Raw genomic sequence first — 23,045 nt, forward strand, 5'->3', positions numbered from 1 at the left:
GCTTGGTTTCGGTTTTTAGATTGTTTGGGTTTGTTTGGGTATTTTGTTGTGGTTTTGTTTGGTTTTGGGTTTTTTTGTTTGTTTGTTTGTTTGGGTTTTTTGTGGTTTTGCGGGTCTTCGGGGTTTTTTTTGTTGTTGTTTTTGTTTGTTGCTGATTTGGTTTGTGTTTTGTTGGTATCTGGGGTTCACTACTACTGGTGTTTTTTTGGTGGTGGGGTCTGTTCGTTTTCGGTTTGCACGCTTCCGAGTGCTCGTCAAGGAAAACTCCCGTTTGCCCCTGCCCCAAATAACAATTTGATACCTTTCCTACATCCTGATACAGAAAGCATCTTTTCTATTCATCCTTTGTACTGAGCAGCGTGCAATAGAAAACATACGCAGGAAAGAAAGCGGGGCTGCTATTGAAATTCCTACTACTGTTAGTTGCTACAAAGCATTGAAAGCGAATGGCAGCCCAGGAGCCACCCGGGCTGCCATCCTGTCATTTTAAGAGGGCAGGTTTGAATCCAAACCTCGATTTGTTAATCTGGCAGGGATTCCCACCACCCAGCCAGTGGCGTGACACTGAATATCAACACGATATGAAACACTTGGGTGTGCTGCCACTTCTCTCGGGATAACTTTCTGGTTGCTGGCGGCCGAGAGCAAGGCGAGGAGAAGCGCAGGATAACTACGACAGTGAGAATACTGTGATTTGGACTGATGACGTGCGCCGTGACGCTAACCCAGCTAATGGGGAGCCGTTTCGCCAAACAAAGGAAGCTGACCTGTTTGTAGTTCTAGTCCTTGGCCAGCTGCAAATAACCCTGTACGTTTTTGTGTACATATTCCAGTGGGGGAAAAAAAAAAAAATAATATAAGGAAGAATCGGCACAGAAATGAGGGCAGACGAACTCAGGCTGCGGCCAGCACGCAGCTGAAGTCTGGGCGTGGGGCAAAGCGTGAGGCACAGCACCGCTGTCTATCCTGCACGGAAATCCGCTAAACCAGCGAAAAATTAAAGGAAAAAAAAAAAAAAAGAGAGAGAGAGAAAGAGAATAAACACGATCGGTGAAGCCCGCAGATTCACGACGGTAGCACCTGCTCGCCCCGCGTGACATCCCTGTGCAGCCGGCTGCAGGCAACCCCACCAGGCGCTGCTTGGAGTGGAGCCCCTGAGTGCAAAGGGGCTTCGAGCTGAGGGGGAGCCCTGCGGTCCCTCGGGGGAGGGGATTTGGGGTTGCCAGGTGTCAGTGATGCGGTCGCTGGGGGATTTAAAGTTTAGGTTCGCAATGTAGGATAACGCCGTTGTGGGAATGAGTCCCACTGTGTAAATCTCGCCTGTGTGAACACGGCTTTTCAGCACCTTCCCCTGCTCTACAGTCACATCTTTCCAGTTACGGTGATTTCATTGAAAATAAAATAACCTGCAAGCTGTTACTACTAGAAAGAGAGAATACAAATCCCAGTGGGAAGCTCGCATGATGCAGGATCCTCTTCTCCCATCGGAGATGCGGAAGGGCCCTGGAGAACCCCGCCGCGTCCCGCGAAAGGACAGCGGCCACCTTCCCGCTCTGTGCTGTGCTCCCGCTTCGGCCGCGCCTCCCCTTGGGTCGGGGAGATCTGCCTGGGGATCGGGAGGGACTTCCTTGTTTATCCGACCCCGGTGGCTCCCGCTGTTGCTTGCGCCATTAGTGGGGAAAGGAGGAGCGGGGAGGAACGGGACGGGGGGAGAAGGTGGCAGCGGTGAACTAGGAGACGGGAAGGCTGCAAGACCAGCTGCTCTCTGTTAGGACTTGAGCTGTACCTGTCCTGCCCAGCCAGGCACCGGGACAGAGCTGCTGCGCGAAGGTGGCAGCGTCCTCCACCCGTCTTGCGCCTCTTCAGACTGAGACCCGCAGAGGCCAAACCTCCCTAGTGCCCCTGCAGAGGTGACCTGCAGACAAGACACCAGGGCCCAAGTAAGGGCTCTGGTGAGACCTCCCCATCCTCTCGCCCCTCCACCCCTCGGTTAAGGCTCCCCTGGGCTCCACTCACAGCGAAAGCCGCTTATGCAAACCAACAGTGCAGGGGCAGGCTTGGTCCGGCCCCAGGTAGGGCGCGGAGGCGGGGGCGCTGCGGTGGGCAGGGAAACTGCAAACGTGTCCCGCAGCTCTCCCCGCCGGGCCGCCAGCAGCCGAGGGGTCTCCATCCAGAGGGTGGGCTCCGCTTGTAATGGGGACTTCACGTAAATCTTCAAATCTCCTATGAAAATTAATAAAAACACAAGAAATCCTAGACAGTCCGCAGCAACTGATTTTTATCTACCGTTTTACGCTCTTCATTATGCACCTAAATATACTCCCTCCACCCGCGTGATTTAACGTAGTTTACGGAGACCACAGGCATTTTTGGCTTCCCTTTGCATTTTCGTTCTAGCGCTGGCAGTGGGCTGACTTCAGACTTCTCTCAACAGTTGAATGTATCTGGGGATTGGGATGAGATCAAGGAGAGAGAAAATGCCTGCATTCAATGTACTCCTCTAGGTGCCTCTTCAAAAGTACATGGGGAGCCTCAAACCCCGTATTTCTGCGCATCTCCCTGGGCACAGTTTCTCTGGAAGCTAGAGATCCCGGCTGATGCTGGGGGAAGACGGGGATTGCCTTTAATTATCATTGTCAGAGAACCAGAATCAGGTGTGGATTTGTTTCAGGCCATGTTTACATCAATCAGTATTTTCGTTACAATCTTGTCAACAGTTTTAATTCAAAACGTATGCTAAAGGAGAAATAAAGCGATACGAGGGAGAGCGTTATTTTTAGAAAAATATTAGTAAACACGTTGGCATGACTGAAATATTTTGATTGTACAAGCGGCTAGCGTTTTTTCCTAGCTTCATCGGCAATTGATACGGTGCGTGAGGACGGTTAGTAATTTTAACGAGCCACAACCGGGGCCTGCCACTGCAGAGGAGCACTCGGTCTCCTCCTGAGCACTTCCTTGTCAGCCTAAGGTAGGCGCAAATACAACCCTCCGTTTTCCTCAGGGCTGGCAGCGGCTCCCGCAGGCGATGGGAGCACCGGGGGTCTGCGGGCAGGACCAACAGCAGCCCTCGCTGCCTGGCCGGGGCCGCGCAGCCCTTGCGCGCCTAGGGGCGTCCCGCGCAGTGCCCTGCGCCTCCCCGAGCAGCGCACCGCTTGCAGGTCCTGTGGGACCCGCTGCGGACAAAGAGGGGGCGGGACCCCGCGGTGATTCTCCAGGTTTTGCGCGGCAGAAGGTGGCGGACCTGTACGCGGGTTTACAGGGGACTGCCGGTGCCTGGCGCGGAGAGCATCTCCCGCGGAGACGAAGCCGGCTCAGCCACCTTGCCGCCCCGCTCAGGAGGTAAATCCACCGGATTAAAGGCTGAACCGACAGAGATTCCTACCTGCGCTCTATTTTTGGCTTAGCTATTTGCACGGGGCTGGGGGCGTCCGGCTGCGCGGCGCGCTGCGGGAGCCCTACGTACGTCTCGCTGGCTCTTCTCGCTCCCGCTCTCCGGCATCCCCAGCTCACTTTTCACATCAAATAGGCCATTAACTTTTGATCCTTGCTGTTACATTCCAGGTTTCCCAGTGATGTTTCCTGCACACTGAGCCCCCACCCCCCAACTCCTGTCCCACTTCGCATTTAAACACGACCCGGTAGATCTGAATTTCTGTCGAAAATGTAATTTTGAACATATGTACTCATTCGTCTCTTCGCGTTTGGCCTCACACAGAATCATAGAATGGTTGGGGGTTCGAAATCCCTCTCGGAGGAGGGACCTAACGTTGTAGATACCCCGGAAGAGTGCTGAATTTTTGGCTTGCTTACATCTTTTGGCAAGCGAGCCAGAATGAGACCTATTAAAATACTGACTAAAGCCTGCGAATACGATTTCCATAACTTCAAAGCCCTTACGCGACTATTGGCAATGGCCGCGCTCAAGCGCTGCAAACAGCCAAAGGGACTAGAAACGCGTCAGCTCCTCGTGTTTAGGAGCTTCTTAAGCGGGAGCAGTGACTCGCGATCTTCAGCCGAATAGGTTTGTTGTTGTTGTTTTTTCCCTGTATCATCTCCTAGTTTTCCCTCTTGGTCACAAGAAACCACTCGAACGACTGACTGCAGAGCTGAAGGAACACTCCCAAGGTGCTACAGGAGGTCCCCTCTGCGAGACAAGGGGCTCGGCCCAGGGTGGGTGGAAGGGCACGATTTCGTGCGTATACTCGGATTTGCACCCCTGCCTCAGCCCGCTTCCCCGACGCCTCGCTGCGGGGGGTACGAGGCGGTGGAGCCCCGGGAGTCCTTGTCACGTCCCTGAGAGCATCACTTCGGCCCCGTGTCCCCAGTGGGAGCGGTGCCACAGGGGCTTAAAAACCTGAAGGGTCTCAGCCACTGAGGGGAGCGTTCAAAGCAGGGGAGAGCGGGCTGTGCAGAAGGAGGTGGCAGCCCCGGCTCCGCACAGCTCCAGGCCCGCGGAAGCGGCTGCGCGGCTGCGGAGCGGAGCGGGGCGGGGCGGGGAGCGGAGCAAACGCGGCTCGACCGGGGTTGCTGCAGCCGGCGGGCGCTGCGTTTCCTTCTTCCCTGGTTTGTTCCTAGCACGTTTGCACGGTCAAATTGGATCGTGGGATACTGCTTACTCAAAATGCGCTGTTTCGTTAAGTTTTTTGACAATAAATTCGCTTTCTGGAATGTTTCCAGGAGTGTGCTCAGAAGAGACCTGAACAAACTAGGAGAAGGTAATATTGAATTCAGCATTTTCCCCCGATATCTAAGGATTATTTTTTTTTAATCTATCAAAGTTGTTGGAAATGTGTTGCAATGCCTTCATATAATTTTGATCATTAAAGGAATACTATTTTTTTAATTTTCTCACGTTACAATAAATATTTCACTTTTGAGTTAAGATTTTCTTTGGAGGCATTTGAACATCCTGTTAAAAAGACAATTTTCTCCAACATATCAAGTAATTTTCTTCATTGATCTTCATGTGGATATAGTAAAGACAGATAAGCAAGACTTATATCGTCAACAAAATGGTTAAATTACATGGACCAGCCTTTTGGACTGTTAGGAGTTAAATCGAGCCACAACTAAGGAAACTAAAGGAAAATGAGGAATGTTAAATATATACAAGTTTTCCAAGATCCCAATATAAGACACCTTTGATTAAACTCCTAGATCTGGTAAACTGCAGTTCTAAATTTGCAATAGTGTCTCTGTGCTTAATGACTTCCACAAGTGGCCTCACGCAAAACTGATGCACAAGTCTGTGTTTGCAGAATATGACCTTAAACAAGTGGATGATCACTCTGAATGGTTCAGCTTTCCACTAATACCTGTGTTATGTACACAAGCTTCTGTTTTCAGGCCTTTACTGCTGAAGAAGCTCATCTACAACTGTACAAAGACCAAAGCTAAGGATATCATTCCATTTCACATGGAGTATTCTGTTTGAACATCTTAGTGAACAAAGGCACAATAAAAAATACCAGAGTTAAAAATAAAAAAAAATAGGATGAAATTGATAATCTACTTTATCATTTGGTTTTAGCCAGTTATTTAATGGTGGAAACTTCTTAAAATCCATGTATTCATAAATAGCTCTGTGAGTAGTTTCATTAAACTTACACACACAGGTGTTTACAGTGTTAGATCTTAGAAAGCATTAGAGATTAATTTATATATACTGTAAAAAAAGTGCTTAAAACTCATTGGAAGACAGAGGGGCTTCTACCACTGACCTGGGGAGCTGTGGGAAGTTTCTGTCTGCAGAGACACAATGACCAGATTATGAAGCTGGAAGATGAACTTTTTATTTGCTCCGCACAACGTTAAGTTGCTGCTTTCCCCACCTCCCTTCATCTTTATCAGTTTTAGACAACTCCCTATCAAAAAGATATTGACAAACTAATGGAGTATCAGGGATAGGAGGAAGGGGGAAATGAGCAGCACAGTAGCAGAGAAATATTTAAAGTTTTATTTTCTAAACCAGTGTATCACATGGAGGATAAAAACAAACATTAGAGGCATTGAAAACATAAGTACTAGTGATAAAAATTGGGGTTTTTTGGGGGGAGTCAAAACAAACACAACCAAGAGTTAAAATATTAAATGACTTTTGAGTGGACTATGTGTTATTTGTGTTCTCATGAGATCTACTAAAGCAGTAAGTGAAGCTCTGTTGTCACATGTGGCTCACCAACACGGCATTAGAGGTGCCAGCTGGTACTGGATCCCAGTAGCATCTGCCTCAGAAATGTTTACAGGTTCCATTAGAAACCACTACTGGAAAAGTTACCTTTGAATCTTCTTTTTTATCTAGTAATAAAAAAATTGCTTTTAATTGCATCCAGGTGTAGCTGAGGACTGTATCTAACTCTGGAACTGAAAAGCTCAGTTTTACTAGCCCTTCCTTGCATGGGTAAGTCAGATTTACACTCATGGCAGTGCTTTCCTTCATAATGCCTGTGCCAGAGCAACATCTAGTTTGTCTGTCACAGCTGCATATATTGTGCAGTGGACTAGGGACAACAGCATTTAAAATATCTTTTGTTACTCCCTTTCTGGTATGAAACTTCACTTAAGTGAAACAATAATTATTCTGGAAACTGAATGCATGCTTGGGTTTCTTCTATAAAATTAATCAGAAGTATAGACTGCGTGCTGGTTGTTTTTTTATGTGTGTGTGGTTTTTTTGTTTGTTTGTTTTCAGTCACCAGTAAGCAGCATGCTACAGTAGACCTGACACAGAAGGAAAAAACATAGAGATAGGGTGCAACAATATCTCTGGTAATGAACTCAAATGTTCGAGTCTGTAAAACCACACTGTATTCTTGAGTTAATTTTGTATTTGGATCACTAACCTAGTTGAAAGAAGTGTAAAGACAGCTCCCCACTGGCAAAAATATCTGAGGAGATTACAGAATGCTGTTTATTCCAGCTAGTGTCTGGAATAAATTATGTTAAAGAAATTGGCTCCTGATACTCCTATTTCAGATGAGAATTTGTACAGTGTGCTAAGTCCTAACACTTCTGGCCAAACCATAGCCTTCATAAGGATTTGCTATTCATCATACCTGCCAGGAGCTCGCAGATCTGGAGAGGTGCTTGTTTTGAGGAGATAGAAGACTAACAGAAAAGACAACATTTACCTTGGAGCTAACGTCAGTTCTCAAAGGTGCACTGGTCCTCCAAATTTCAGGGCTCTGAGTTGTCAGTCCTAATATGTTTTCCTACTATTCCCACTGAAATTCATTAGCTATGTGAGAAAGACTCAAATTGGTTTTAGATAACACTATAGGTCACATAAGCTACTTAACATTTTGGAGGTTTTTACTGCAGATAATGGGATAATGGCAGCGGGTGACCTGACAGCTCTTGGAGTGGGAAAGAACTTTCACAACTTACATTTATTCCAGTGGCAACAGCTGATGCTTGACAACTTGTGAGAATGGACACTAGGAAGTAGGATGGCAATATGAGTGCTATTTTAAACAAAATTTAAAACAGTTTGGTCTAATACTTTATCAGTCATATACCGTGAACCGTAATTATGTTGATTTTGTAGTCAGTGCCTAAATATGTTATATGTTTCACTTGGTTCTTTTCACAAGATCAACAGCTTAAAAACCTGCAGAAGGGGAAAGCGAAGTCAAAACTAAGAAAATCCAAACAACTCATCACCATACTGTCAAGGGCTTCCTACAGGAGAGAATTCCATTCTTTCACCTCCGTGAGTAGGCTCAGAGTTCTCATGAGAGCACGGTCCTTCTTGGGGCTGTGTTGCCAGCATTCTCACACATCTTTGCAACATATACCCTCATGCTGGAGCTGACCTTCATATTTTATTCTGAGGTATCCCACACAAATCTAGGAGCATTCCTGGGATCCTAGATGTGCTATGGCAGAGACCTTCTTAAATATGTTGGATATGTGTATGGTTTTTAAATACTACTTGCTCAAAATTGGTAAATACCTAGGAAATGAGAATATTTGAATTTTTACCAGGCAAGATTTCTAGGCGAAAAACAACAGAATTTGGACATATGCTTAGCTCTACACCTGACTCTAAAGAAAAAGTTCTTCAGAGTGGGTAGTCAACCATCTATTAGTCAAAGATTGTGAATTTCTGAAGAAACTGCTTTGTATAATGTAGCATTTAGGCTGCACACATCTATTCCTTGAGTCCAGGAGAAAGTATGTTCTAGAGATCTTGTTTTCCTCTTGCCTCCAGAGACTTTTACAGATCCACACGTGTTCTTTTCCATTTCATATTCCACTAGAAGGGAGTAAGTGGACCTGTGACTTTACCTCTTCTGAATTGGTCTTTCTTATAAACTGTGGACCAAAATTTTAACAACCCATAGATCACATTCTCCCCTCAGATGTGTTAGGGTGATACAAAAGTTCCTAGCATGATCCCATCATCGTGGGCCAAGGTGAATTTGACTACTGAATTTAATGGGAATCGAGTAAGCTCTGTTAATGTCTTAAAATTGTATTGAACTAGAAACAGTTTCATGATTTTTTAAAAAAATATAAATATCCCATATTTGCTAAGTCAAAATATGGTCTGATTAATTTAACTTCAAAAGAATGTGGACTCCAACTCAGTTTGTCAGTATGTTTGTACATGGCCCTATGCTTGACATTTTAATTAGCTCTCATCCTTTAACTGACAGGACTATTACACTGGAGAAGAAACAAGTGGAGGAAAAAACCCTTGAAATTGTTAAAAAGTAAGAATGGATTCCAAGCAATTGGAGTCCTTCCGAACAACCATCTAGACATTCTACTGATGTAAATGGTATTGTTTGTGTATCTAAAGTTAAGGAAGATCATAAATGCTCGCAGGAACACAATTTCAATTTCTCTGAAGGCAGAGATATGTTTTGTATTTTCTGAAATTGGCATAGAGGCAGATTGTGAAGAGCTGGAAAGGAAAATAGCAGATGACTACATACTAAAGACAAAGAAGTGTCTGAAAAAAATGGAAGAGCTTGAAGCAATCACAACATTTCTGCCTTGCTTGTCTAGGGGAACACTCCTGGTTTAAGAAAGAAGGCAGGAGGAGGCCTGGACTGCAACATTCATCTCTATAGTACAAGTTAAAAAAGAAATCAGTGTCAGAGTTGCTTCCATGTGAACCACCTAGTCAAATTGAGAAAGGCATTAATTTACATTAGACTCAGGTGCCCGTGCTTCACGTTTCATGCAGGGTCTAAGTTCATACTCACAGGATGGTCAGACAAAGAGAATGTTCTACCACTCTTTTGCTCTGACTTCGTACCTGAAGTATAAGATACAAGGAATCAGACCTGTGCTTTCTCTCTTCATAGGTAATGAGAAAAGGATGATGTGCACAGGCTCTGATTTTAGGGATAAACCAAGGTCCACGGGGTCAGGTGCCACACGTGTAGCACAGCTTCTTCCAGAACTGTTCTTGATGCAGCGATGGATTTCCCAGGGCGGTGAAGTGAGGTGTCAGATAAGCCCCTGCGGCCCGGGGATGCTGCGGATATCGTCCTGCCCGCCCGGCAGCCCCCGCGCTGCCACGAAAGCGGCGGAGCTGCCAGCGAGGTTTGGGGGTGTTTAAACCTGCAGCCACCCCTTACGACCCTGCAGCACTGCAGGAATCCGGGATCCCCCAGGACCCATCCTTCCCCTCTCTTATAATACCGTCCTTCTTAAAAATAATAATGATTTAAAAAAAATAATAAAAAACAAAAACAAACGGAGGGGGCTGGGGCGGGGGGAAGGCTAGCGGCGCTCTCGGTGTGCTCTGGCGAGCGCGGCCGGGCAGGCGCGGTGCTGCCGCCGGGCGAGGCGGCAGCGGCGGGAGGAGGAGGAGGCGGGCGGTCGAGCCGCTCCGGAGAAGTTTCCTCGCCACCGCCTCCCCGAAATCCCTCTCCGCCCAACGCGACTCCGCGCTCCTCGCAACTTACCGCCCGGCGCCGCGCCTGGGGAGCCGCCGGGCCCGCATCGCCGCTCCGGAGGCGCCGCGGAGTAAGTGCGCGCTGTGCTGTGCTGTGCCGTGCCGAGCTGAGCCGTGCGGGGCCGGGAGCTGGGGCGGCGGGGCCGTAGCTGCCGCCCCCGGAGCCGGCGCGGCGCGGGTTGCCGGACACGTGGGTGCAGCAGGGGACGGGCGGGACGCGCCGCCTCAGCCCCGGGCGTTGCGCCGCCGAGGGTGGTTACGCGGGTGCGCAGCGCCGCGGGGCTTGCGGCGGGGAGGGAGGGGCGAGGCTGCGGGGGTCCCGGGGGACTGGGAGGGAAAGGGGCGGCAGAGCTCGGCTCGCCTGGTGCTGGCCGGGAGTTGCCGGGCGCTGAAGTGCGTCCGCGGGGGCCTTAGCGCGTCGGCTTCGCTGAACGCGTGTTTGGTGGTGGTGGTTTTTTATTTTTTTGTGGCAAAGGGTAAAAATCAGCGGCAGCTGCGCTGTGATGAGCGTGTCTGCCTTCATCCCTTTCCCTGGGGCCTGCCGGCTGTGAGCACGGCAAGTGTCAGGGGAGGTGTCCAGGTCCCCAGGAAGGAGCGGGCAGCTCCTCCTCTGACGGACGGGGAAGGGCGGCCGATGCCGGGGAACCGACGGCGATCGCACAGCACCCCGCGCTGCCCGGTGCCCCGGGCACGGCCCCGTTGGTGCGGCCGCCTTCCCACCGGGAGACCGCTGGCTCGGGGAAAGGCGGGAGGCACGCAAGGATGCTCACTCTCCCCTTCCCTATTCGCACATCCCAGCACCTTGTGCAGATCGAGAGGAGTGCAGAGCATCGCCAACGGGGAAGCGGTACACCCACAGGTGTCCCTCTCCTCAACGCGCCTTCTGGGGTTTTGATTTTGCCCGCTGTCACCTAAGCTCTTCGGAAGAATTGTTGGATATTAATAGTTATGAGATTATTTTTGTATGTGTTGTTGCTCTTGGAGTCAAAGCTGGAAATACTCTGTTATTTACAACTGTAATGAAATAGGCAGTTTTTCAATCACAAAGTCAAAGATCAGAGTTTTCTTCAGTTATTAAAATAAAACATTAGGCTTGTGGGTTTGTTCTTTTTTTTTTCTTTTTTTCTTTTAAGCTCTAAGGAACACAGCGTTGCATTTAAATTGCAAAAAGAAATGTAATTCACATTGACTTTTAGTAGCAAAACACTTTCATGCTTACATATGCTCTAGCAAATGCAACGTGAACAGCAGCACTGAACAATCACTACGTTTGAAGGCTCACACTTTCTGTGGTCTTTTAAAATAAAAATTTGGTTATAAGAAGAGAAATCGGTCATTCAGTGCTATAAGAAGCTCTTTTTAAAAGAGACTGTGGTGTGTGGAAAGTCCCTATGAAACAATTTCCAGATTAGAGCTGTTAGTTCTCTGCCAAACGCTGTGTAAGCATGAACCATAATGAGGGTACTTGTAGGATCACAGAGTAGTCACGGTTCAGGTAGTCTGTCTGCACTAGAAAATCAGAGACAGAAGAGCAATATGTATGGAAATGCTCTTAACTGAGGACTGTAGGTTGTGGAGGTAGCTGGCGTATCTTCTGAAGGCTAGTTTGGATGCACTCCCTCCAGACCTTTGTCCAAGCTTGCAAACAACTTATTCTGTAATGGTTTTCAGTGTATGGTAAACTGCAAGTATCTGCATTCTTGAACAAAATTTTAAAATGTATAGATTAGTCTTTATGAATGGTTCACTAATCTTCAGAATTGCAGAATTTGTAATAGGAAAAAAAAAAAAAGGAGGAAGCAAGTCACTCTTTTTCTTGTTTGTAGCTCTGTCCTACTTGCTCTGCCAAACCTGTCAGTGTGGGCAAGGTGAGGAATGGGCTCCTCTGACAGGTTTTTAAAATCTTCAAAGGTCATTTGAACAGCTTCTCCAAGTCAGCTGGAAACTGAAGTCCTCCTGCATTCCATGCATTTAGTGAATTTTAGGTTATTGTCTCCATTTCTTTCATTCAATTATTTCATTAGAGAATCCATAAATATTATTGCTCAAAATAACCTTTGCTTTTAGATTTAGAGAAAGAGAGGGAGAGTGATACGGAATTAGGATAACAAATTGAATTAAGAAGCTTGAGCTTTTTCCTTCCTTTCATTTTTACTCTTTTTATTTTTGAATGTTTAATCTGATAGATCAAACATCATAAGATAATGATTTCTCAAATGTCTGGACACTTCTAATGCTTTTTTTTTTTTCTTTTATCCTCTTTGTGACACAGCATGTCTTCTTGCTCTGTCTCAGAGTGCTAATCCTACTGCATGTCCAGGGAAAGTAAAATTTGAATTTACCATTGAGTTCTATGACATGGCTCAAGCTACCATGGAAAAGCTTTAGTGGTTGGACCAAGAAAGTTTGCCCAGGTTTGATGGTGAGATGGTGAGCTGTCCTACGGCTGCTTGGCAGAAACACCCACAGGGGCAATTCCTGGGGAGGCAGCTGCTGCCCACACCCCGGCCAGGCCCCAGGCAGCAGGTGGGTGAATGGGCAGCACAAGGCAGTGAATGCCCCTGCCCAGCCCACCCAGGGCCCCCACCGCACCTGGAAAAATCACAGAGGTGAACTCCCACCCTTTGAGGTGGGTCTGCATTTCTGCAGCTTCCCTTGTAATGAAGTGAGCTAGGAGAAAGCTCTTTTTATTTATAAGAATGGAAATTGTGTGTAAAGTCCTTAAAATCAAGGAGGCCACAGCTGGGTACTTCATGTGCTTTTAAAAGCTTTTCCAACTCAAAGTTGTTTCTCTGTCCTTCCTATGCTGTTTCCATAGCGAGTCACACCTACTGCCACTTCAGGCAACTGGCCTGATCCATGAAATTTCTGAATTTCTGATTTCTCAACTCAATAGCTTGAGCTCTTAATCATCTGAATATTGAAGTGGATTGCATGGTTTTGTATGAATAAAATTTTCGGTTTTAGCTTTTAGGTTATACGGTTCTTAAGGGAAAGTGAAACGTTCAAAATACGTGTAGTATATTATTTTCCCCTTTATTATGAAATATTACTTATTATAACTTAGTTATGACATTATTTGACAAATGAAACAATAATTCATCTTTTATAACAAATTGTAAAAATAATGTTATATTGTTTACAACTAGTATCTGTTATGTTTTTCACACTTAATGTATTACTGTAACCAGTAATATATAACAATAATTACAATTCTATCTTGAGCTGTGATGGTAAAAAAAAGATTGTAAGAGTTATTAGGGTAAGCAAACTTGTAAGAAGGGTGGCTGTTGCTAGAGGACAGATTGATTTAATGACTTAAATAACTTCAACTTTGTTTTGCCTTTGTATGTTTTGTTTTTTTCATAAATGTATATAAGATTCATTCTCATTGGTGGATACAGTTTGGAGACATGGAGAACTGAAACCAAATACTGCTGTTTGACTGAACTTGGTGCATTTTTTGCTGACAAAGAACACATAATGCATCTTTGTGTAGTTGTGTAAGCAGAAGCTATTTATCAAGGTTCCAGATCCTTAAGTTTTCAGTTTTTATTGTGTTAAAAATGATGAGTTACTGAATTAGTTTTCATGAAAATAGAGTCTGGCAGAAATCAGAGGAAAATAAAGTAATCTGTCAAGAAAGAGATACGACAAAATTGAACAAACCAGCATTTAAAAATGGTTTTTAGCATTGTTTTCCAAGGAACTGAGAGTTCTGAAAATGCTCTTACAATCCTTTCATTCTCCCCTCCTGTAATATTCACACCAATTGCCCATATCCAGCAAAGATTTATTAGTGGGGTTTTCATTTCACAAGAAGTGGCTGCTGGCTAGAGAAGTCCCATCCAGTGCCTCCTTCCTTGACCCACTCGGAGCAGGGACGGCCCTGTGGGGAACCAGGCAGCACCATTGCTGGGATTACGCCAGAAAGGCAAGAGCTTGAGAATGTAGCACAGTAATGTGAAGGAAAATTGACATCTTTGTTAGGTAAATAAAGTATCACCTCTGTTTTAAAGTTAACTTTAAGTTAGTGAATTGTTGGTATTTCTGGTCACCATGGGTCAAGCTTCCAAAGGTATTTAGGTGACTACAGGTGCAACTGGGTGCTTACTGTCGTTCATAAGGGTGCTTGCAGTGTAAACAAACAGACAAACAGATGTAAATGGTCATAGATTCTTAACCTGATGTGGTGCCTTTAAATATCCCTTTGGACCTCACATTGACAGCTTTGACAGTTCAGTGATACTGTCTTCTGGTTTTCTCAGGCTTAGGACCATTCATTCTGTTTCATTGGGACTTTAACAAAGATTGAAAGAGAACCCGTTCTCAGAAATGAGTCCAAATGAAGAAATAAACTACTTGCACCTATTAGTGAAACTTGCACCTACTATAAGTAGGTGCCTTTGTTGCATTATGAGAAACAGGAGTACATGTAGATAGAAAATGTCAATTCAGGCATTTGATCTGTTGTAAAGATTGAAAATAAGATGCTTCTTGCAGTATGTGAATGTTGTGACTTTAGACCAAAGAAAATTTTGGTTCACCTCGAGAGACAGGGAAGTTTTCTCATTGTATGGCAGACAAATAAGAAAGCATCATCCTTAGCCTCAGTGATGAAGATGTGAGGAAGTCCACTGGCCTGCATACTCTGTTGAATCTCAGTGGTTGATCCAGTGTGGATGCTGGAAGAGTCACTCACACAGAGACATCAGAGCTGGTCACCTGCAGAGGCAGGATGGGTTTGACCAGCCGTGGTGGCCTGAGCTGTGTGGCAGGGAAGTGCAGCTCTTGCTGAGTCCAGGGGCAACGTGGTGGTTCTCAAAGGGTGTGGGGCCTCAGAGAATGGTTTGGGTTCAAAGAGACCTCTGGAGATCATCTACTCCAACCTATATGCTAAAGCAGGTTCACCTAGAGCAGATCGCGCAAGAATGTGGCCAGGTGAGTTTTGAAGGTCTGCAGAGAAGGACCCTAACCCAGTACTCGGATCCCCTTGTTCAGGGAGATGCCATGACTTTGGCCTGTGAATTTCCCAGTTAGGCATCAACTTTCCGTAGCCAGGATGACTCTCAGCATGCTTTCACTAACCTCCTCTTTTTTGGGTATTTGCTGCTCTCTAGGACACGGTGGCTTCCACTGCTGAAAATACTGCTGGTAGTGTTTCTTACTTGAATGCTTTTAGTAGCTTTGGGGAAGCCTAGGCTTTAATGAAGGTTTTTACAATTTCAAACTAAAATGTATCTGATTTATTAAAAAAAACAAATACAAGTTAGAAGGCTGATTAAAATGAAACATTATTTCACCTAGAGGAAAATTGCTTTTAATTGCTCTGTGTAAACCTTGAAGCCTTGTAATAATTATGATTAGCAAACTTTTACTTGTTTGCACTGAATTGTGCAGGAGCAGTACAGTTGTTTGTTGTTAGACCGCAAACTTTTATAGACTACATATATTTTACAAACTACTTTAAAAACCCACGTAAAATAATAAGTGATGCCTTACCTTTAATCTAAATTTATAGTAGGTGTAGAAAGGCTTCCTAGAGCATATATATAATTATTACTCATTAGAAACATTGCACAGAACCACACGGGTTGAAAGTAAACTTTGTTCGTAAAGCATCTTACATTTCTTTCCAGAGCTAGGTAAGTATTCCTATTGCATGTTATGATTCATAGCTTAACATTTTTCTTGTATGTATTTAATTTTCTTTATTAACCATGACAGTCCAACAGTCAGTGTCAATCTGTAGGTCCACTTGCCTTTTGTGATGTGTTTTACACATAAAAAGCAGAAAACAGAAGATTGCTCAAAAAACTCACAATGAAGGGACAGATCGTTGTGTTCTGTTTGTTTGGTTTTTTGTTTGTTTGTTTGTTCGCCCCCCCCCCCCTTGTGAATGATTCATAAACAAAATGAGGGAAAGTAGGGATTCCTGTAACTTTTGATAATAGAGATCCCATGGAATGCTAAAAGCAAAGCTCTTTCATCCTTTTTTGAGGCACAGAATTCACACTATAAATGTTATTTTTATTAATTTTTAAAAATATGAATTTCCTTTATGTTTTCACCTTAAAAATAGTCTTTATTTGCTGTCCTAACCTGCTAGCATGTTTCTTTGCTGAATAGTTTCAACCTAGCTTTCAGATACAAATAAAGTTGATCCCACTGGGTAGTTTAAACATCATAATAATTTTGTAAGTCATTAAAAAAAATCTGACAAGCAAGTTGCCAGTATAATTTTAATGTTGCTTTACGGTTTGGCTTTCATGTGTATTTAGTATTCAATGAAAAATATGATCTTTTGCTATGCTTAGAGAGCTCTGCTTTTAGAATATTGCTTTAAAATTACATATATATATATGTGTGTGTGTGTGTGTGTGTTGCCCACTTTGGTCCTTTGTGGAGCTTCCTAGGAGAGGTGTCCTGTTGTTTGCCTCTGCCAGGGTGATGCATTCAGCAACCCGACCATCACTGGTGTTGTACCCAATGCACATTGCATACTCATCAGGACCTCAATCCTGTTCACAATTTAAACCATTCCTGACCACAGCAGATAAGGGAAACAACACAAAGAATTATCAAGATGGTTTCTGAAACAGTTACATTTCAGTTTTAGAACTTGTAAAAGCAATGGCAAATTGGTAACCTCATTTTTGCAGTTCTCCAGTCTTAAACATTTGCCTTTCTCAGGTGCTCATATAGTTTTGGTCATTACGTTGTTGCATTTCTTTCTGCACCTTGGGAGAAGTTTGTGTTTGACCAAGTCTCTGCCCGCTTTGGGGGACCAGAGGGCATTTCTGAGTTTACTGAAATTAGCAGCCAGCAGATTCCCATTCCTTTATAAACATTCCAATACCTTTTACATTTGTTCTTTTCTTCAGGTGGGAATTTTCTGTTACTCTCACTCTACTTTCTTCCAGTAGATTAGTTTGAATAATTGTGTTCATCAGACACAATCATTTTTCTAGGTTGTTCCGCTTGAATAGATGTCCCAGGTTGGCAATTTAAATTAGCAAATTATCCATAAACAACTTGGAGAATGAGGTGCATAGCAAAGAGAGTAGGCTGCGAAGAACTGTGCAAGGACCTCATGAGACAAGTCACTAGACAATGAAATGGCAAATTAAATTCTGCAGAGAAAAATGTAAACTGACAGACCCTGGGCAAAATAGTTGCAGCTGTATGTGGAAAATGAGGAACACTAATCTGAACCTCACCATTCAGAAATGAGATCATGGCACCAAAGATAATTCCAAGAAAATGTGTTCAGTGCTCAGTAATGGCGCCCCAAAGTGAATGTTCAGAATTGTTAGGAATCCAAAAAGTGTACACGGGTTCAAGAAGACGATGAACAAGTAATTATGAGAGCAGTACTGAGGGTTGCCAGAGAGTTGAACTCCACCAGGCTCGGGAAACCCTCTGAAATGAAGAAGCAGGAAGCTGGAAAAATAGTGGGGCAATGGCACAAACTTGATCTGTTCTTGCTCTTCTGCATCCATTTATGGCTGTTGTTGGAGACAGCACCAGGGGGATTGTTGGTCTGAGCCGATAATACGGTCCTTCTGCTCTCAACACTTCTTTTTTCTTGTTAGACTTAATCATGTGTGAGAAATGTGACACAAACTCTATTGTCAAACGACTTCTTCAAGACATACTCAGGCTTACAGTGTTGTAAGAATTATATAAATACTACCAGGATTCAAAAAGTAGTACAGATATATTAACCAGGCTGTCATTAATATAATTTTCTTGTGGTGTGTTCTTTGTGTTTATAGTCCTTCTGTTTTTCTTCGTTGTGCTCTTGTGTCTCCTCTGTTAATCTGGTCCAGCACCCAGTGAGATTTCTGTGTAGGTAGATGAGACCTCATGTGTTCTTACCAGAAATGTTAGTTTTCAATGAAATTAAAGCATTAAGGAAACACCATAATTTTGGGTTTTAATTGATTTTTTTAATCTTTATTTTTAAAGTTAAAAGCTATCACCCAGATAGCCAAACAATGTGGATATTTAATTTCTATTACTGACTTAAAAAGAATGAGATTACTTTGGTGCTGACCTAGACATCACAGTAAGCGTAAGTGCCATGGCTTTTACATGTGCCTGTCCAGGATACTGAGAGTGCTTGTTCTATATTTAGAAAGGAAATCTTACCAATAAACCAATAAAATGGAAGTTTTTCAGCCTTCTTCCCTGCAAGTTTACTCCAGCTACCAGTCCTGACACTCCATTCATTTCTGCTCAGAGGTACTGGAAAAAGGGTCTGTGGAGGTGGACAAGGATGTTTATGATGATGCAAAAGCAGTGACCCAGATGTGCAGTGTGTTACCTGTGGGCTCAGTATCACAGAGAAGTCTAGAGCTGGCCCGGAGGCTGTGTTTAGGTCAGTGTCAGTGCTGCAGTTGGTGTGGGATGCCTTCCAGCAGATGTGCATGTTAGGTCCCGCACATCTGGGCACCTGTCTGTTTTTCTGGAGTCCCTGAGGCTCGTTGGAAGGCAGGATGCTGTATTGCATCTGCAGGCGTTCCAGGCTCAGTCAAAGGTGGTCTTCAGTCTCAGCACTGGAGTTAATTGTTTATAAAGCTGCTGAAAGGTCCCTACTAAATTTCATTAAAAAAATATCTTTCCCTCTTCCGTTTTATTTCCTTCCTCCTTTTTTTTTTTTTTCTTGGTTTTTAGCTGTTACACTTGGCAAGTTTCTTTCCTAGCATTTGGAAATAATTGTTTTCTAAATGCTACCCAGGTTATCTGCCAAATTTAACACCTTAAAAGGAAGTGGGGATGTGGGACAAGAGACCTACCTGGGAATGGAGTGAATGTAGTGAGCTTTTACCAAATGCTAAAAAGGAATGTTCCCAAATATAGCACCTCAAATAAAAAACATTTCGTTCCCTAAAATTAACCGTAAAATATCACACGTTATCATGTACATAGTAAAAAAAAGACCATTTCACCCAGCCTCATAACCTCTTTCTTTCTATACCAAATAATAAAGCATATGTGGCTTTTATATTTGGTTTTGGTTTGTTTTCTAGAGAATGAGGAAGATATAATTTGGGGAGTTATCAATCTAGTTGTTATTAGAAAGTCCTACCAGTTCATGAGGAAGCATGGTCAGTGTGGTGAACTTTTAAAAAAAAAAAAAATAGTAAAAGAAAATAAGAACAAAGCAGTATCCACTGATGACACTGAAAGTGACCTCATCTTGGAGACTTTGCAATAGAATAATAATCTTTGAGATTCTAAGACAGGGGTGGCATAAGTGGTGGCACAGGAACAGAAGAAAAAAGTTAATCCCATCTTCTTGGTGATGGAAGGGGGAGTGTTGCCCAAGGTGGTGTTGGATTCCTGCTGTTTCTGATCACAGTGAGCTTCAGCAGGGGCTCACTGCAGCTGAACGTGCGTAACGACAGCCTTGGATGGCCCTGAGATGTGTCTTTTGGTGGCAGAGCAGGGCTTGCATGGGAAATGCAAAGCTTTTATGGAGAACAGCTCAGCAAACATAATAATTTGGATTCCTTGTCCTTAAATGTTGGTGCCTGTAAGCGCTGGGAATCAATGGTGGCCAGTTTCTTTTTTGTCACCCCTGTGTTCGGTGCTGTCTGTGCAAGAGATCACCCTCCGCTGGTAGCTTCCAACCAGAAGAGGTTATTTCACAGTGTCCCTGGCTACATTTGACATCTGCTTCCCATGTAATTGGCCACTCACTTTTGTCAGGTTCTCAGGTGAGTGCTCGGATGGGGACAGCCCTCGCAAGATGAGGAGCTTGTTGAAGCTCCTGGCCACCTCCAAGGCCTGGTTGGAGAGTGGTGGGTGGCCACCCTGTGCCTGGTGGCAAAGGCACACATTCAGGTCCATGTGCGTGGGAAAAATTGCACTGCGTCGGCTCACGTTACAGAAAGAAGGAAATAAAATTCCCCATAAACCACTTTCTGTACCTCTTTGCTGGTTTTGTGTGTTTGTGGTTTTTGTAGTTGTTTGTTTTTGTTGTTGTCATTTTGTTAGTTTGTTTTCAATTCCCTTTAAAATGATAATAGCTGTTTGGAAAAGGGGGCTGCTGGTTATCATGCCTGGTACAACAGTACTTCTTTAGCTGCTTGGACTCTAATTGCTACCATCATGCATTTAATAATAATATTTAACCAAGCAAATTACTTCAAAAGTAGTAGAGAAAAATAAAAGGGGATATGTACTTTCATGACTTCCCTTCAGTTTAGTTCTTGTCTTTTTCAATAATTTGAGGTATTTTCACTCATATTCAATGGCATATTTTGCATATAATGACTTCTCTGCAATAGATACTCTATGTAATTTAGATGTAATTTTTGATACATTAACAACTCAAGGGAATTTAATTAGCTCTCACAAAGCTTTACTAAAAGTTAAAAATAACCTAAAATGGCAATTATAGTAAGGATAACTAAGTTGCTCGTGTTTAAAAGTGGAATTTTTCAAAATTAAAATTACTTAATTACATTGTAGATCAGCTGTTCTGTATTAACATCTTAAGCCCTCATGTTACTGCTGGCTTGGTTCTGCTGCCAGTGGTCTCTGGTGGCTGCTGAGGAAGACAAGTCTTTGCTCCTGACAGTGTAGGGGGGTATATATAGGACCTTTTCTTAAATGTCTTTTGCAGTGACTTGAAGAGCAGGATATATTAGAGCCGAATATGCAATAGTGGGCTCTTTTGATGCTGGTGTGTTATAGGAATCTCTCCCAGAGAGAGAAAACATTCGCTGCAGCAGCTTCTGCAAGCTAGGTCGCCTAATTGCGGTTGAACTGTGATATACACTAAAACTGTATGTATGCTTTTTCCTTATGTCCTTTAGTAGAAAATGCTTTTTAAATGTAGAGGGTTACTAGCCTTCGTAAAGTTTTCTTTCCATTAGTAAAGAGAGCGCTGCTGATCTGAAAAGCTGTCAGGTCATCCACATACCAGCATTACATCAATTGACTTTTGAATATTTTTCCATTAGAAAAGGCTCCATTTTATTCCCTCACTGAAGTGGCAGACTTTCAGCTTGTGCGGTTTTTCCATTTATTGAATTTTGCAATAAAAGAGTTTTTGAAACAGATGTCAGTCATTGCTTGGAAGTGGGGCGTTGTTAGAAAACTGTTTTCTTCTGCTCTTTGCCTTTTTTATTTTTTTCTTAAAGTTAGGTGAAATTCTTGTTCTTTCCCCTCCTTAACTTTAATTGTCACTTTTTAAAGCCTTGAGCCATTTCTAACCTATAATCTGGTGTCAGAACAAATATGAGCACCAAACTCTGATTTCATAGAAATATTTGAGATTGGCCATTGTTCTCAGCAGGAGCAGGACTGGATTAGATGTCTCAATTGAAAACCAGAAAGAAGGGAGTGGATGCATTACAGAAACATGGTTCATATTAGCATCTTCCTTAGGGTGTGGAGTGGAGCTGTTAACACTTTCTTAATGGTTATATAGAAGTAGCTGAATTTGTGCAATGAATAGTGTCCAGTATAGTTTTATTGTGCACTAAACAACAGGGCTTGAAGGGATATTTTTCTCTTGCAAGAATCTCGTTCAGGTAGAAAGAAGCAGAGTGAGATTTTGGATCATGATTCTAAAATATATATATATGTTTCATATACAGCGTGGTGTTAGGACAAATTAAGTGTCTTCAGGTCATTGGATCTTTGCTTGTCATAGGTAAGCAAAGTGCTATTCATATTTCTGTTGCTTAAAAAAGCAGTTTTACATTTTTATTATTCTTTAACAGACGACATTTGCCCCACATCTTAAATAAGAAAAAGACCCAAAAAACCAAAAAAACCCCAAACCAAACACCAAAAACCCCACGCCAGTTTTTCTAATGAGGGTTTTAGTTGGGTTTGTTTGAATTATTCAGATGATTAATTCTAAATCTGAAGAAGGTCACAGCATTTTATTCTAAAAAAAGTGGTCTCTGTAAGGAAACCATGTTTTGAATTGATGTCTGTTTGTGGGGCCTTTGTTAATATGTCTCAGCACTTCACTGTTATTTTTGACATCAAAGAACACCATTTCCAAAGGTGAGAGAACACAAAGCATCCATATTTATAATTTATAGGGTCTAGAACTGTGACCTAATGTAAACTTGACGAGATTTAGTATAAAAATATCCTTAGCTTGAGGGCAACTTTTTGAAAACTTTGTGGATTTTCTCTTTTATCCTGGCTCAATCTACAATCGTATTTCTTTGTTATTATTTCCTCTTAGCATTAGAGTACACTTGACATTGATAGATATCAGGGAGAGGCTGAACTTCACAAAAAAAAAAGAAAAGAAAATAAAAGATTTGTTGTTGGCACAGAGGTACCGTCAGCAGAAGAGTTCCTGGCTGCCTTTTATTCATCTGCCGACAGTGAGCACAACGGGACTCTCACCGCCTGCTTTTGGTTCACGTGGATTTGCAATAAACAGCTCTGCTATATGTTTATTTTCAAAATGAATTCAATTCATCAAAGATAACTGCTCCCAACTTGTGAATACTTGTTCCTTAAAGGAAAGCTGCAGATGTAAAGATCAGCTCTTAATTTCATGCCAACAAATTAATACGGCACTGTGGTGCTGTCTTTTCCACAGGTGTGCATGTGTATTAGGACTGTCTGAGCCTCACTGTAACTGATAGCCCATATATAACTTGGAAGAAGAAATCTTCAATGGAAGACCCCCAGGGAATAAATGGGAAGTCTGTAAGTAAACGACTTGTCAGTCCTGAGAAAATAGTTACGGCTTTTAAAGGGGTAATTATTTTTGTTGCAACCAAGTGACTGGAAAGTTTTAGAAAGCTACGTGTGCTTTTAGTGACTGGAAGCAGTGAATGATGAAATTCATTGAGACGTGGATGCTTATGCTAATGCTGCAGAAAATAGGTATGGATTTTAAAATATTTGTCTTCAGTGATTCATATTACAAAGTGATGGTGTTGCTTTCTCTAAGAAATATACACCTTGCTGCATTTATATTGTTAATATTTTGATCTGTTGGAGAGTTTTCTCCTGTTATTTGAAGTTATTTCTTTGCCTGCGTGAATATACATAAATATTGTTCCTGGGTGAAGCGGGTGCAACTCCTAGCTGCAGAGTCTTATGAACAGTGGGAAAATTTGTGTTTTTTTTTTAAAAA

The 23,045-nt window shown here is 43.3% G+C and overlaps 1 protein-coding gene across 11 annotated transcripts in view; it reads left to right on the top strand.

Annotated features, from left to right (window-relative positions):
• Positions 1-9,846: 9,846 nt before the first annotated feature.
• EYA1 (EYA transcriptional coactivator and phosphatase 1) overlaps positions 9,847-23,045 on the top strand; it is a 167,139-nt gene continuing 153,940 nt past the window's right edge. For 10 of the 11 annotated variants that reach the window (XM_071804005.1, XM_071804007.1, XM_071804006.1 and 7 more), the window contains exons 1-2: positions 9,900-9,987; positions 22,503-22,612. In XM_071804005.1, coding sequence (XP_071660106.1) covers positions 22,580-22,612 — 33 coding nt within the window. In that variant the 5' untranslated portion in view covers positions 9,900-9,987; positions 22,503-22,579. Of the gene's footprint in view, positions 9,988-22,502; positions 22,613-23,045 lie in introns of all 11 variants that reach the window. The other variant, XM_065832068.2, reaches the window with a different exon arrangement.

This window comes from Patagioenas fasciata, chromosome 2 (assembly GCF_037038585.1).
Source record: "Patagioenas fasciata isolate bPatFas1 chromosome 2, bPatFas1.hap1, whole genome shotgun sequence".
Lineage (NCBI taxonomy): Eukaryota > Metazoa > Chordata > Aves > Columbiformes > Columbidae > Patagioenas > Patagioenas fasciata.